At 42.5% G+C, this 12,385-nt stretch overlaps 1 protein-coding gene and 1 long non-coding RNA gene across 2 annotated transcripts in view; one reads left to right on the top strand and one right to left on the bottom strand.

Annotated features, from left to right (window-relative positions):
- Positions 1-382, top strand: LOC124271236. Its single transcript, XR_006896979.1, has 2 exons — positions 1-46; positions 171-382. It is a non-coding gene; the product is annotated as an uncharacterized LOC124271236 (long non-coding RNA).
- LOC124271232 (vesicular glutamate transporter 2.2-like) overlaps positions 191-12,385 on the bottom strand; it is a 44,268-nt gene continuing 32,073 nt past the window's right edge. The window contains exons 7-13 of the mRNA XM_046706311.1: positions 12,035-12,181; positions 11,663-11,795; positions 10,799-10,909; positions 6,363-6,490; positions 6,105-6,189; positions 1,931-1,980; positions 191-748 (exon numbers count right to left, since the gene is read on the bottom strand). Of these exons, the coding sequence (XP_046562267.1) occupies positions 560-748; positions 1,931-1,980; positions 6,105-6,189; positions 6,363-6,490; positions 10,799-10,909; positions 11,663-11,795; positions 12,035-12,181 (843 nt within the window). The 3' untranslated portion in view covers positions 191-559. The remainder of the gene's footprint in view (positions 749-1,930; positions 1,981-6,104; positions 6,190-6,362; positions 6,491-10,798; positions 10,910-11,662; positions 11,796-12,034; positions 12,182-12,385) is intronic.

Consider the following 12,385-nt stretch of genomic DNA (forward strand, 5'->3'; position numbering starts at 1 on the left):
GAAGCACTGACAGAAGTATATATCATGTCTTGAAACAGTGACAGAAGTATATAGTATATCTTGGAGCACTGACAGAAGTATATAGTATGTCTTGAAGCACTGACAGAGGTATATAGTATGTCTTGAGGCACTGACAGTAGTATATAGTATGTCATAGAGCACTGACAGAGGTATATATTATGTCTTGAAGCACTGACACAAGTATATAGTACGTCTTGAAACAGTAACAGAAGATTATAGTATGTCTTGGAGCAGTGACAGAAGTATATAGTATGTCTTGAAGCACTGACAGAGGTATATAGTATGTCTTGAAGCCCCAAGAGAAGCATGTTGTATGACTACAATCATAAACTTAATTCTGTTTAGATACAGGGTTATAGACTACAGTTTGGCTAACCACCCCTTCCTACACGTCTATTTACATATCACAATTGGTATATCGCAGCTGTCATATGGTAAAGCTGTTTTGGTACTTATTCACTGTCCTTTTTGGTAGGTACTCTGTACATTTATATACACGTTAAATAATGTTTCAATATTTCTACTTGTACACAAATCCTCATGATGTAGATTTCTGCTCATCTGAAACGGCGACGTCTTCGTGGCTGTCATCTTTTACCGGGGCAACATTGTCGTTGGCAGAGTCTTTCTCTGTTGCGATATTATATGGTGTTGTCACCTCCACTGGTCGTTTAGAGCCTTGCACTGTAAATGTTTTATAGGGACGTTTGGCCAGCGGGTCAGTTTTCTGTGAGAGAGGAAGCAATCGTTAGGTTTCCTATGAATCAACTTAAAAGTAATAGTGAGATTGTTTTATGGGTTTGTTCATTAACGCCGCACTCAGCAATAATCCAGCCATTAGACGGCGGTCACTAAATACTCGAGTCCGGACCACGCAATCCAGTGATCGACATCGTGAGCATAGATCTACGCGACTGGGATACGATGACATGCATCAACAAGTCAGCCAGGCTGACCACCTGATCCTGTTAGTCGCCTTTAACAAGACAGGGCCCCGTTTCACAAAGCTCTCGTAAGCCTAAGATCTCGTAACTTTTCACGTAGCATTCGTACTTCCTATACTGTAACATTGACTTACGATAGTCGTAGCGCTACGAGAGCTTCGTGAAACGGGCGCCAGGTCCTAACTCGGAACATCACATATAGCGAGGCAGTGAGGGCTCTGAACACTATTTAAGTCATACGTAGACGTGTCAGCTTGTAGTGGGGGAGAGTCTGCAGTGATGCAGGTCCTGTCATTGGTTGCTGACAAAACTAGAAATATACACCTGGAAAATAGGGGATTCAAATCCAAATAACTGGTTTCTGGTATGCCAAAGGGACATAACTCTTCTCAGCCGATCGCAGTAACCATGGGACACGTGCTAACAGTAAACCGACTGAGTGATTGTTGTATTACGCCGCGGTCAGCACTATATCAAATACTTCCCGGTGACCCCAAAACCAGTGACCCGTGAAGATCCGGGTTAGAATTGATTTTCAGTTACAAATGTTTGTCGTAAGAGGCGCCTAAAGGGGTCGGGTGGTGAGGCTCACTGATTTGGTTGACACATGACATCGTATCTCAATCCCAGTAGATCATGCCTTTGATTACTGGATTGTCTGGTCCAGGTTCGATTATTTACTAACATCCGCCATACAGCTGGAATATTGCTGAGTGCGACGTAAAACAAAACTCACTCACTTACTGCAAAACAGTGGTTGATACCATGAGCAGCAGTATACAGTTTCTGAGTTCAATGACTTATTCACTCAGAAAAGTAAAGGAATATAACAGGATGAGAAATGACAATACTTGGACGTATTACAACGATTTCAGGTTCAACAGCATGAGGTTACAAAGTTCCCCCACGGCATAACCAAAACCTGCCAAGCGCCAGATCGAATCAGTTGACTGTATTGAACGTACCTGTACGAGGCGGATATGCTCAGGTGGCGTAGCCCAGGGCTGCTCTTCACCTGATGATGCACAAACATTGAGGTAAAAGGCAGCAGTTATTGTCATGTTCACATTGATTATGATAAGCGTGCATAGTGATCACAGCTGCACATGTATCCCCTTTGGCTGGAGGAGCTGAACATCAGCACACATTATTTTCATTACATCCAGCACAGTATATACACAGCTTCCCGCCAACACCTACATGTTATAAAGACAGCCTCCTGTCAACACCTACATGTTATAAAGGCAGCCTCCTGTCAACACCTATATGTTATAAATCGAGTCTCCTGTCAACACCTATATGTTATAAAGACAGTCTGCCGTCAACACCTACATGTTATATAGACAGCCTCCTGTCAACACCTATGTTATACAGACCGTCTGCTGTAAACACCTATATGTTATAAAGACATCCTCATGTCAACCCCTAAATGTTATAAAGACAGCCTCCCGTCAACATCTTCATGTTATAAAGACAGTCTCCTGTCCACACCCATATGTTATAAAGACAGTCTCCTGTCAACACCCATATGTTATAAAGACAGTCTCCTGTCAACACCCATATGTTATACAGACAGTCTCCTGTCAACACCTTTATGTTATAAAGACATCCTCATGTCAACACCTATATGTTATAAAGACAGCCTCCCGTCAAGACCTATGTCATAAAGAGTCTCCTGTCAACACCTTTATGTTAAAAAGACAGCTCCCCGTCAACACCTATACGCTCTCATCAGCATCGATATCTTACTAAGTTAGACTCCCCTCAACGCCAGTGTGCTATATAAAGTAAGTCCCCCACCAACATGAAATTTCTTACAAAGCTGGCTTCTCTCAACGCCAATCTGTTATAATGCAAGCCTCTCTTTGCTCGTATATCAGTTATACACAACCATACTTTATATCTGATTCCTTGTAGACTAATACAAAACCAAAGGGTGTAAATCTCGATTAGCCTCTTATCATGATCATACGTTTTCTGTGAATGTACTCAATAGAAGATAGAAATTTCTTGTCTGTTTGTTCAGATGTTTTAATGGTCTTTGTTTATCAGCTGATAGTATAGTTTTCGGTCTGTTTATCGGGAAATTAGATATTTTTCAGTGTTTTTATCTGCTATAATGTGTCTTAATATCACCAGCTACAATCTCCAGTACAGATACACGGCTGTCATACAATCCAATATAGGATGAATACACTGCTTTAGTCATTACCATATATGAATATCACTAATTACTGGTTGAATTAATTACACGCAGACATAAGTATCCAAACATATAGACCTATTTTAGTTACATTATGCAAATCTGACGCTGGGGGGTGAAGAGTTCACAGGTATATCCGTCGTCCATGTTCTTCACTGAAATTTGGTAGGCAGGCTGAAATTAAGTGTTTTGAGACTCATCCGGGTCCCAGATCCCGAGTACCTCCCAAGAGTCATAGTCGTACACTGATGAGACCTGCCTTCCTTGGCTATGTTCGACATGCCACTATGGACAGTGTCCGGGTTCGAATCCGGGTCCACCCTGTTTTTCAGCACCATACCCGTACCTGTGTCTTCATCAAACTGCCAACTGCCTGAGACCTAAGATCTTTGGGTGTTCCGACACACCCTTATAAAACAGATTCTGTTTAAAGTGGCGTTCGACCAAATTGACCCATTCACTCCAATATTTATGAACTGGTCAACGAACAGTATCGTCAAGGCTGTGGAACTATACAAGCCACTTTTACCTCCCATTGATTAACCGTAAGTCATGGCATTGTAGCTGTCATAATGGCGGGTTTATGTCTAGGACACAGAATGGGAGGTGTTTCAGTGCAGTACTGAGGACCGCGCTGTCGTTTGTTCCTGGGCTTAGTACCAAGTATTAGTCACGTGATCGAGAAACCATTAAGTAAAATATTTAATCTGTTCAAAGTGTTCATATACAAATACATTTTATGTATGATAAATATCAACTTTAATCTGGCAGTGATATATACCTGATATAAACACGGGGTTTCTGGTATAGAAATCGGAGAGAGTGGTCACTTGAATTTTGTCTACACCGTGTCCAAGGGGTCATTTCATTGTCCTCAGCATAGTGATAACATAATGTGGTGTTACTTTAGATCAGTGAGTCATTATGACACGTAGGCCATTTGGTCAGACTCACTGGATCGTAGACAAATACGATATGTCTAGGATTTATGTTTTTAATGAATTGTGTTAAAAGCAGCGACCACAGTAAGATTGTAGATTTACCAACCTGCCAATAAATATGGTTCCACAACTAATTTTGTAATTAGCAGAACCATCTGAGGTATAGCAACAACTATAACATCTTGGTCGGTGGCTCAGTGAACATTTGTACGTAAACTTCGCAATTAATGAACAGGCTAAATCAGTACGTCGAGTTCTTGGTGGTTTATATACTGATGGTCTTAAGTATGCATTTATACTTAATTGTATGAATCCTTGCCCCAGCCTATTATACTATCTGGTGCTTACTTTTTGGGTTGTATGAAAATATAAGGTTAAAATCTCACCTGGACCCAATAGGTGATTGTTAATCTCACCTGGTTGTAATGGGGGATTGTTAATCTCACCTGGTTCTAATGGGGGATTGTTAATCTCACTGGGACCTAATGGGTGATTGTTAATCTCACCTGGACCTAATAGGTGATTGTTAATCTCACCTGGTTCTAATGGGGGATTGTTAATCTCACCTGGACCTAATAGGTGATTGTTAATCTCACCTGGTTCTAATGGGTGATTGTTAATCTCACCTGGACCTAATAGGTGATTGTTAATCTCACCTGGCCCTAATAGGTGATTGTTAATCTCACCTGGACCTAATGGGGGATTGTTAATCTCACCTGGTTCTAATGGGGGATTGTTAATCTCACTGGGACCTAATGGGTGATTGTTAATCTCACCTGGACCTAATAGGTGATTGTTAATCTCACCTGGTTCTAATGGGGGATTGTTAATCTCACCTGGACCTAATAGGTGATTGTTAATCTCACCTGGTTCTAATGGGTGATTGTTAATCTCACCTGGACCTAATAGGTGATTGTTAATCTCACCTGGACCTAATAGGTGATTGTTAATCTCACCTGGTTCTAATGGGGGATTGTTAATCTCACCTGGACCTAATAGGTGATTGTTAATCTCACCTGGACCTAATAGGTGATTGTTAATCTCACCTGGACCTAATAGGTGATTGTTAATCTCACCTGGACCTAATGGGGGATTGTTAATCTCACCTGGACCTAATAGGTGATTGTTAATCTCACCTGGACCTAATAGGTGATTGTTAATCTCACCTGGTTCTAATGGGGGATTGTTAATCTCACCTGGACCTAATAGGTGATTGTTAATCTCACCTGGACCTAATGGGGGATTGTTAATCTCACCTGGACCTAATAGGTGATTGTTAATCTCACCTGGACCTAATAGGTGATTGTTAATCTCACCTGGTTCTAATGGGGGATTGTTAATCTCACCTGGACCTAATAGGTGATTGTTAATCTCACCTGGTTCTAATGGGGGATTGTTAATCTCACCTGGACCTAATAGGTGATTGTTAATCTCACCTGGTTCTAATGGGGGATTGTTAATCTCACCTGGACCTAATAGGTGATTGTTAATCTCACCTGGACCTAATAGGTGATTGTTAATCTCACCTGGCCCTAATAGGTGATTGTTAATCTCACCTGGACCTAATGGGGGATTGTTAATCTCACCTGGACCTAATAGGTGATTGTTAATCTCACCTGGACCTAATAGGTGATTGTTAATCTCACCTGGACCTAATGGGGGATTGTTAATCTCACCTGGACCTAATAGGTGATTGTTAATCTCACCTGGACCTAATAGGTGATTGTTAATCTCACCTGGTTCTAATGGGGGATTGTTAATCTCACCTGGACCTAATAGGTGATTGTTAATCTCACCTGGACCTAATAGGTGATTGTAATCTCACCTGGTTCTAATGGGGGATTGTAAATCTCACCTGGTTCTAATGGGGGATTGTAAATCTCACCTGGACCTAATAGGTGATTGTTAATCTCACCTGGTTCTATTAGGTGTCGATAAACTCACTTGTGGCTGTAAATCTCACATGAGTTGATTGGTGACTGCGACAAAACTCACCTGAACCTAATATCATAAACAGTATGGCAGCTACTGCGACTACGCCGACGGTGATGTAGAACACGTGCCTCCAGCCTTCTAAGTCCTTGAAACAGAGAATCGAAAGCAAACTTCACTCTAAAAGAAGAGACTCGCAATACTTTGAGGATGAGGAACCTGTATCTCTTTAAGAATATAGAGTTATGTTCGCTTTGAGACAAAGAAACTTGCTTCACTGGCTTCTTTACGTAACATGTCATTGACGTGTTGTGCTTGTACCTCATTAACAGTTAGCTCCCCCGCCACCAGGGGCGCAGCAATAGCCCCCAAGACGCCAATCGTTGACGTCACACCCACCAGGAACGAGGCGTGTCGTGTGGAGAGATCGTAGTGATTAATCTGCCAACCTGGAAGAAACAAACACCTCTACATTACAAACAGTCCACAGACGACTTTCCTTCATCCTTCTGCAAACACAGATTACCCGAGAAGATCCGGGTTAGAATATTGATCTTCAGCAGCCCATGCTTGTCGTAGAGAAGACTAACGGGATCGGGTGGTCGGGCTTACTAACCTGGGCCTAGATTTTCGAAGCTCTCTTAGCGTTTAGATAGTCGTAAGTTACTGTTAAGATATGGCACTTACTACTATCTTAGCGCTAAGAGAGCTTCGAAAATCTAGGCCCTGGGTGCCGTTGTACAAAACAATGTTAACGCTACGCCAGTCGTAAGTCTATGTTAAGGTAAGGTATGCGAGTTACGATCACCAATGTGCTAAGATCGCTTTGTACAACGGCACCCTGCTTGACACATGTCATCGTGTCCCAATTGTGCAGATCGATGCTCATGCTGTTTATCGCTGGATTCCAGACTCGATTATTTACAGACCGCCGCTATATAGTTGGAATGTTGTCAGACGTTGAACAAACAACAGACAACCAAACCAAAGCGGACACAGATGACATGAGAGATCCTAGAGCTGCGAACACATGTCATCTTCGCAGAGACATTACACCATCTAATGTCGCTTGGAATCAATATTAAATGTATGACCTACATCAGTGGTAGCTGTTTGCTACAAGAAGAAGCTAACAGGCTGGGAGTAGGGCGGAAGTCATGCGGAGTATATAAAAATCGTCAGATACGTTTATATTTGTCATGACTGACTGACTGAGTTTGGTTTTACGCCGCTTTTAGCAATATTCAAGCAACATCACGGCGGGGGACACCAGAAATGGGCTTCACACATTGTACCCATGTGGGGATTCGAACCCGGGTCTTCGGCGTGACGAGCCAACGCTTTAACCACCTGGCTACCCCACCGCCCCTATTTGTCATGAGACTAGGTCCAAACTAAAAGGAAGCGTTGAAGACGTCCCTGATCTCACTAATCAGGGTAACGTTACAGTTGGAGAGCTTGATCTCCATCCTCCCGTTGTCACACATCGTGTGTGATGATGACAGGTGAATTGGGTAGTAGTGGGTTCGTGTCGTGTAGTGAATGTGCGGTGTGTTTTGTATGTGTTATATGTGTGTTATGAGTGTGGTGTGTGCTGCGTGTGCGCGCGTGCGTGCGTGTGTGGTAGGGCCGAGTTTGAGAACTGGACAGCCGACCGCCCAGCCTCAATCCAGCTGATGTACGTAATAGGCGCCATTGTAAAGTTAACTTGTGGTAATTTGGTCACCTTTGTCTTCCCTCGCCAGGTGGTGAGGTGAGGTGAAATTGGGTTTTACGTCGTACTTGAGAATATTTCGCTCATATGACGACGTGCATGCGTGTGTATGGGTATGTGCGGCTGCTTGTACTAGCCCAGACTTAAGTTGGTTTTATAGTGCTAGCCCACTGAGATAACATGCCGCAGTGAAGCATGAATACCCCACTCAGACACATTATACTGACTCCGAGCTGACCAGTCCTTGTTGTACCCATTAATGCCGAGCGCCAGACAGAGACCAACAAGTACCATATTTTAACGTCTTTTGGTATGACGCGACCGGGGATCGAACCCGCGACCTGCCGCTCTCCGGGCGGACGCTCTAACCACTACACCACGGAGGCGGTCCCCTCACCAGGATCAATAAGTACCTATAGCAGTGCAACTGTATCATATATATATTTACCAACAATGTAGATTTTGATTGGTATAAGAACATACAATGGAGACCCTGAACCATAAGGTTAATAAATGACAACTGACTTAAAATAAACTACTCTTAGCTGCTATACGACTGATGTCAAAACAATTTGTGTAAACACACTTATTTACTGAGTACAACCTGATGAAGTAAGCTGCCTGGAACTTAACCGTAGGATAAATGTTCTGTGTTTAATGCACGTTAATGGACAGTCTGTCTCAGATTACTTTAATACTGGATTTCAAACAAGGGTCTAAATATTCAATATTCCTATATACTGAAACATAATTTGTTTCGGAGAATACTGGAGATAATTTAGCCACATATTCGAAAAATATTCCATCGGATGATCTGACTAATGTTTGGCGTCTCCACTCTAAACAAAACCAATTTCGCCGAAACAAAATCTGCCATCAACATTTACATGACGTGATAGGTCCCTGATTTATTGACATCCGCCATCTGTGACTGTGTTTGGTATCCAACACAAGCCGTATAAATTCACCGATCTATAAAACTGCATGTAGTTATATCTAACGTTCAACTTTCACCACTCGTCGCGAATAGCTGCATCATTGCTGATACGTCGTTAAGCAATACTCACTCACTCACTCACTCACGCGTTCACCATCTCGCCCTACATTTTCATTCCGACATGAAACAACACAGGGCCTTCTTTCCTCACTTTCTCTACCGCTGTGGATCATAATGACCCCGCGTGATTAGCTATACTCTTACCATTGAATACCATTAAATACCACAGTCGGCTTGATCTTAATTAAGCTATATTATTAAAAATTCGTTCAGAAGCAAAGCGATTTGATCTACGTCATAAATGAAGTGACTGTAGCTTTGTCTTTCACATTTCACATTTTCCTAATATAGGTTACACAATTAAAGGACTTTTTATTATTCTTTGTTGATATTTTTTCGCTCACCAAACGCGGCTGGTATGTTGTAAGATGTTTTACGTATGAGGTAGGATAATTTGTGAGGCCGTGATATTGCCGTTAACCACTCACTCACACGAACAGTGACGACGTCCTAATGTAGTCCACAGCCACCGTCAGTGTATATCGGCATATACGAATATCACAGAACCGTTAATACCTCAAAGTTACAAAACTACTGCTCTTCAGTACACATCGTCTATCGATAGAATTGATTTTGTCAAAATTGATGCTCCTAAAACACAAAGGGTTCGCGTTAGTTATCTCTGCCACTACATTTTCAGAACACTGAAGTGGGCGTGGGTAACCTAGAGTTCGCTTGTCGCACCAAAGACCCGGGTTCGATTCCCAACATGGGTACAATGTGTGAAGCCCATTTCTGGTGTCCTCCGCCGTTGCATTGCTGGAATATTGCTAAAAGCGGCGTAAAAATATACTCATTCACTCAGAACACTAATACGCGACACTACTATTTCTAGGCGTTTCAGAAAATAAACTTTCAATTTCTGTAAATGCTGTACCTAACTTTGACAGAGCAAAAAGAAGAGTATTGTCAGTAAAACGTGCCAATGCCATATATTCGTTTCTCATTGGCTTAGATTACTAGATACCCCATCTAGCAGCTGAACTAACCATTTACACAATGTGTCACCATCCCCTATGTACTAACCGTCACCTATTTGCCGGAGATGAAGGTGTGTACATAGGCCTATAGAGCTTCATCTGCAGAACCGTCACCAGCAACACCTCAATGACATATGGCGTGGCAACAGACTGTAGCAGCATCGCCAACAATTGCGTGCCCAAAGTGTAAGCCTTGAAACATCGCACCTTCCCATGCTACGTAGATATATCATATAGAACTGTCGCTCCCTAACACATCCGGAGACCCCACCCATATGTAGTGGATAAGCCGGTGTCCGGTTAGTGCAAGGCCAGTGGTTGCATATCCGGGGTATGTCATACCACTAGTCGTTAAACATGGTGCTGGGCGGTCGGAATGAGGGCATTAATCAAAGACCGGCAATCTTGGAATCGGTATCTTTGTCAAATCTGCGGCATACTATCTCAGTCGGCTAATCTTAAACACGACATTAATTTCATCTCACCTCAACATATAAGGCTCAGTGATTGAGTGAGTGAGTGGGTTTAGTTTTACGCCGCACTCAGCAATATTTCAGCTATATGGCGGCGGTCTGTAAATAATCGAGTCTGGACCAGACACTCCAGTGATCAACAGCATGAACATCGATCTATGCAATTGGGATACGATGACATGTGTCAACCCAGTTAGCGAGCCGGTCCACCCGATCCCAACAAGCATGGGTTACTGAAGATCAATTCTAACCCGGACCTTCACGGGTTATAAGGCTCAGTATGTACAGTATAGAATGCTAGCGTCCTGGGCCTAGATTTTCGAAGCTCTCTTAGCGCTAAGAGGGTCGTAAGTTAATGCTAATGTATGGCACTTACGACTATCTTAGCGCTAAGAGAGCTTCGAAAATCTAGACCCTGCTCATTATAGCGATTAATTGTTGTGTCCGTTTATTTATATCAGAACGCCAGTATTTATGTGAGGTAACGGTTTCTAAAGACAATAACGACAATGATCACGATCAACATAACATACCTGACACCGCTAGGCCGCCAAAGCCCACTCCGAAAGTGAGAAAGACGATCACAGATACCTTGTTCCGTATAAAGGTGAGGATGAAGAACGACAGAGTCTGAACCCCGAACGCTGAAACAGAAACAGAAGGTATTATGTCACAATGCACCAACGTTTCCTCATGCACCAACGTTAGCTGGTAATAAGCTCACTGGTCAAATACGACAAGGTATGAGTGAGTGAGTATGGTTTTACGCCGCTTTTACCAATATTCCAGCAATATCACGGCGGTGGACACCAGATATAGGCTTCTCACATTGTACCCAAGCGGGGAATCGAACCGGCGTGACGAGCGAACGCTTTAACCACTAGGCTACCCCACCCGTTGAGAAGGTATGATAGAATCATTAACAAATGCATGTGTTCCATGTATATAAGACTTTACTGTTGTATGCAGAATACTGGAATTGTTTCTGTGCGCCTATCATGACCAAGCACGGTATTGATTATAATTGGTGGTAGCTCAGTTGATTGCATGGCATCCACAATTTTCTCTTTGCTTCAAGTAACGAGTACATACTTGAAATTTCAAGTTTTTTTAAGGAAACCTGATATAGCAAGAAAATACTTGAAATTTTAAGCCCTTGAAAGAAAGTCAAAGAACGAAAAAATACTCAAAGTAACGGGAAAATAGTTGAGGCAACGAAAAAATTCACAAAAGTGGCAGTATTAGGCTTTGGTAGAAACTAATTCGCTGCTTTGGATTGTTGGTCGCGTCTCAGTCACTGGTTTGTCTGGTTCAAATTCGACTACTGACAAGGCGCCTTGATATTACTGGAACGTTGTTTTAACGACGTTAACTCCAGCACTAAAGGTCAGCATTACCTATTCCTGTTAGAAGCTTCCTAACCGTGACTGTTCTCAGCTTGCTCCTCAGCAGCAGACAGTCTGCGATGTAGCCGCTTGCGAACGCCAGCAGCACCTTCAATATGTGGGGCAGCGAGGAGTACACGCCGTTCTGAAAGGTCAAGGTTACGTCAAGGAAGCGTAATCTAACGGCCATTTTCTGTTTAACCTGTGCTTCGAGTTTGCCGTACGGAAAAAGGGTTAAATATTGTTCATTTTACTGTTCAAACTCTTTCACTATCTGGGAGAGACGTTTACTAGAATATCAAACTTTGATGGACATGATTTGGACGCTAAAACTACGAACATATGTCGAGAAACAAAAAGCATGGTTGAACAAAGTATACATACCTCAGCTATGTTAAATCCAAATAAGCTCAGGTAGAAAGGTTCGTTCGTTAACATTAAAATAAACACCCAGTTCCTGGCAAAATGGCAGAAGCAGAGGGCTATCACAGCAGGTGAAATAATTATGCGTTTCCAGGGTAACCATGATTCCTGAAAGAATGAAAAAATGATTTTGCAAATATTGTCCGTTTATACAAAATGGTAACGATGTCACAAAGTGACATTGGCAGCGCGCGATTATGGACAAACATATCAAATATCAAACAGCAAGAACCGTGAGTGAGTGAGTTGAGCAGTTTTCCAGCAGTATCACGTCGGGGGACACCAGAAATGGACTTCACAAATTGTACCCAT

Source organism: Haliotis rubra, unplaced genomic scaffold, assembly GCF_003918875.1.
Source record: "Haliotis rubra isolate DU_JTF1 unplaced genomic scaffold, ASM391887v1 Scf159, whole genome shotgun sequence".
Classification (NCBI taxonomy): domain Eukaryota; kingdom Metazoa; phylum Mollusca; class Gastropoda; order Lepetellida; family Haliotidae; genus Haliotis; species Haliotis rubra.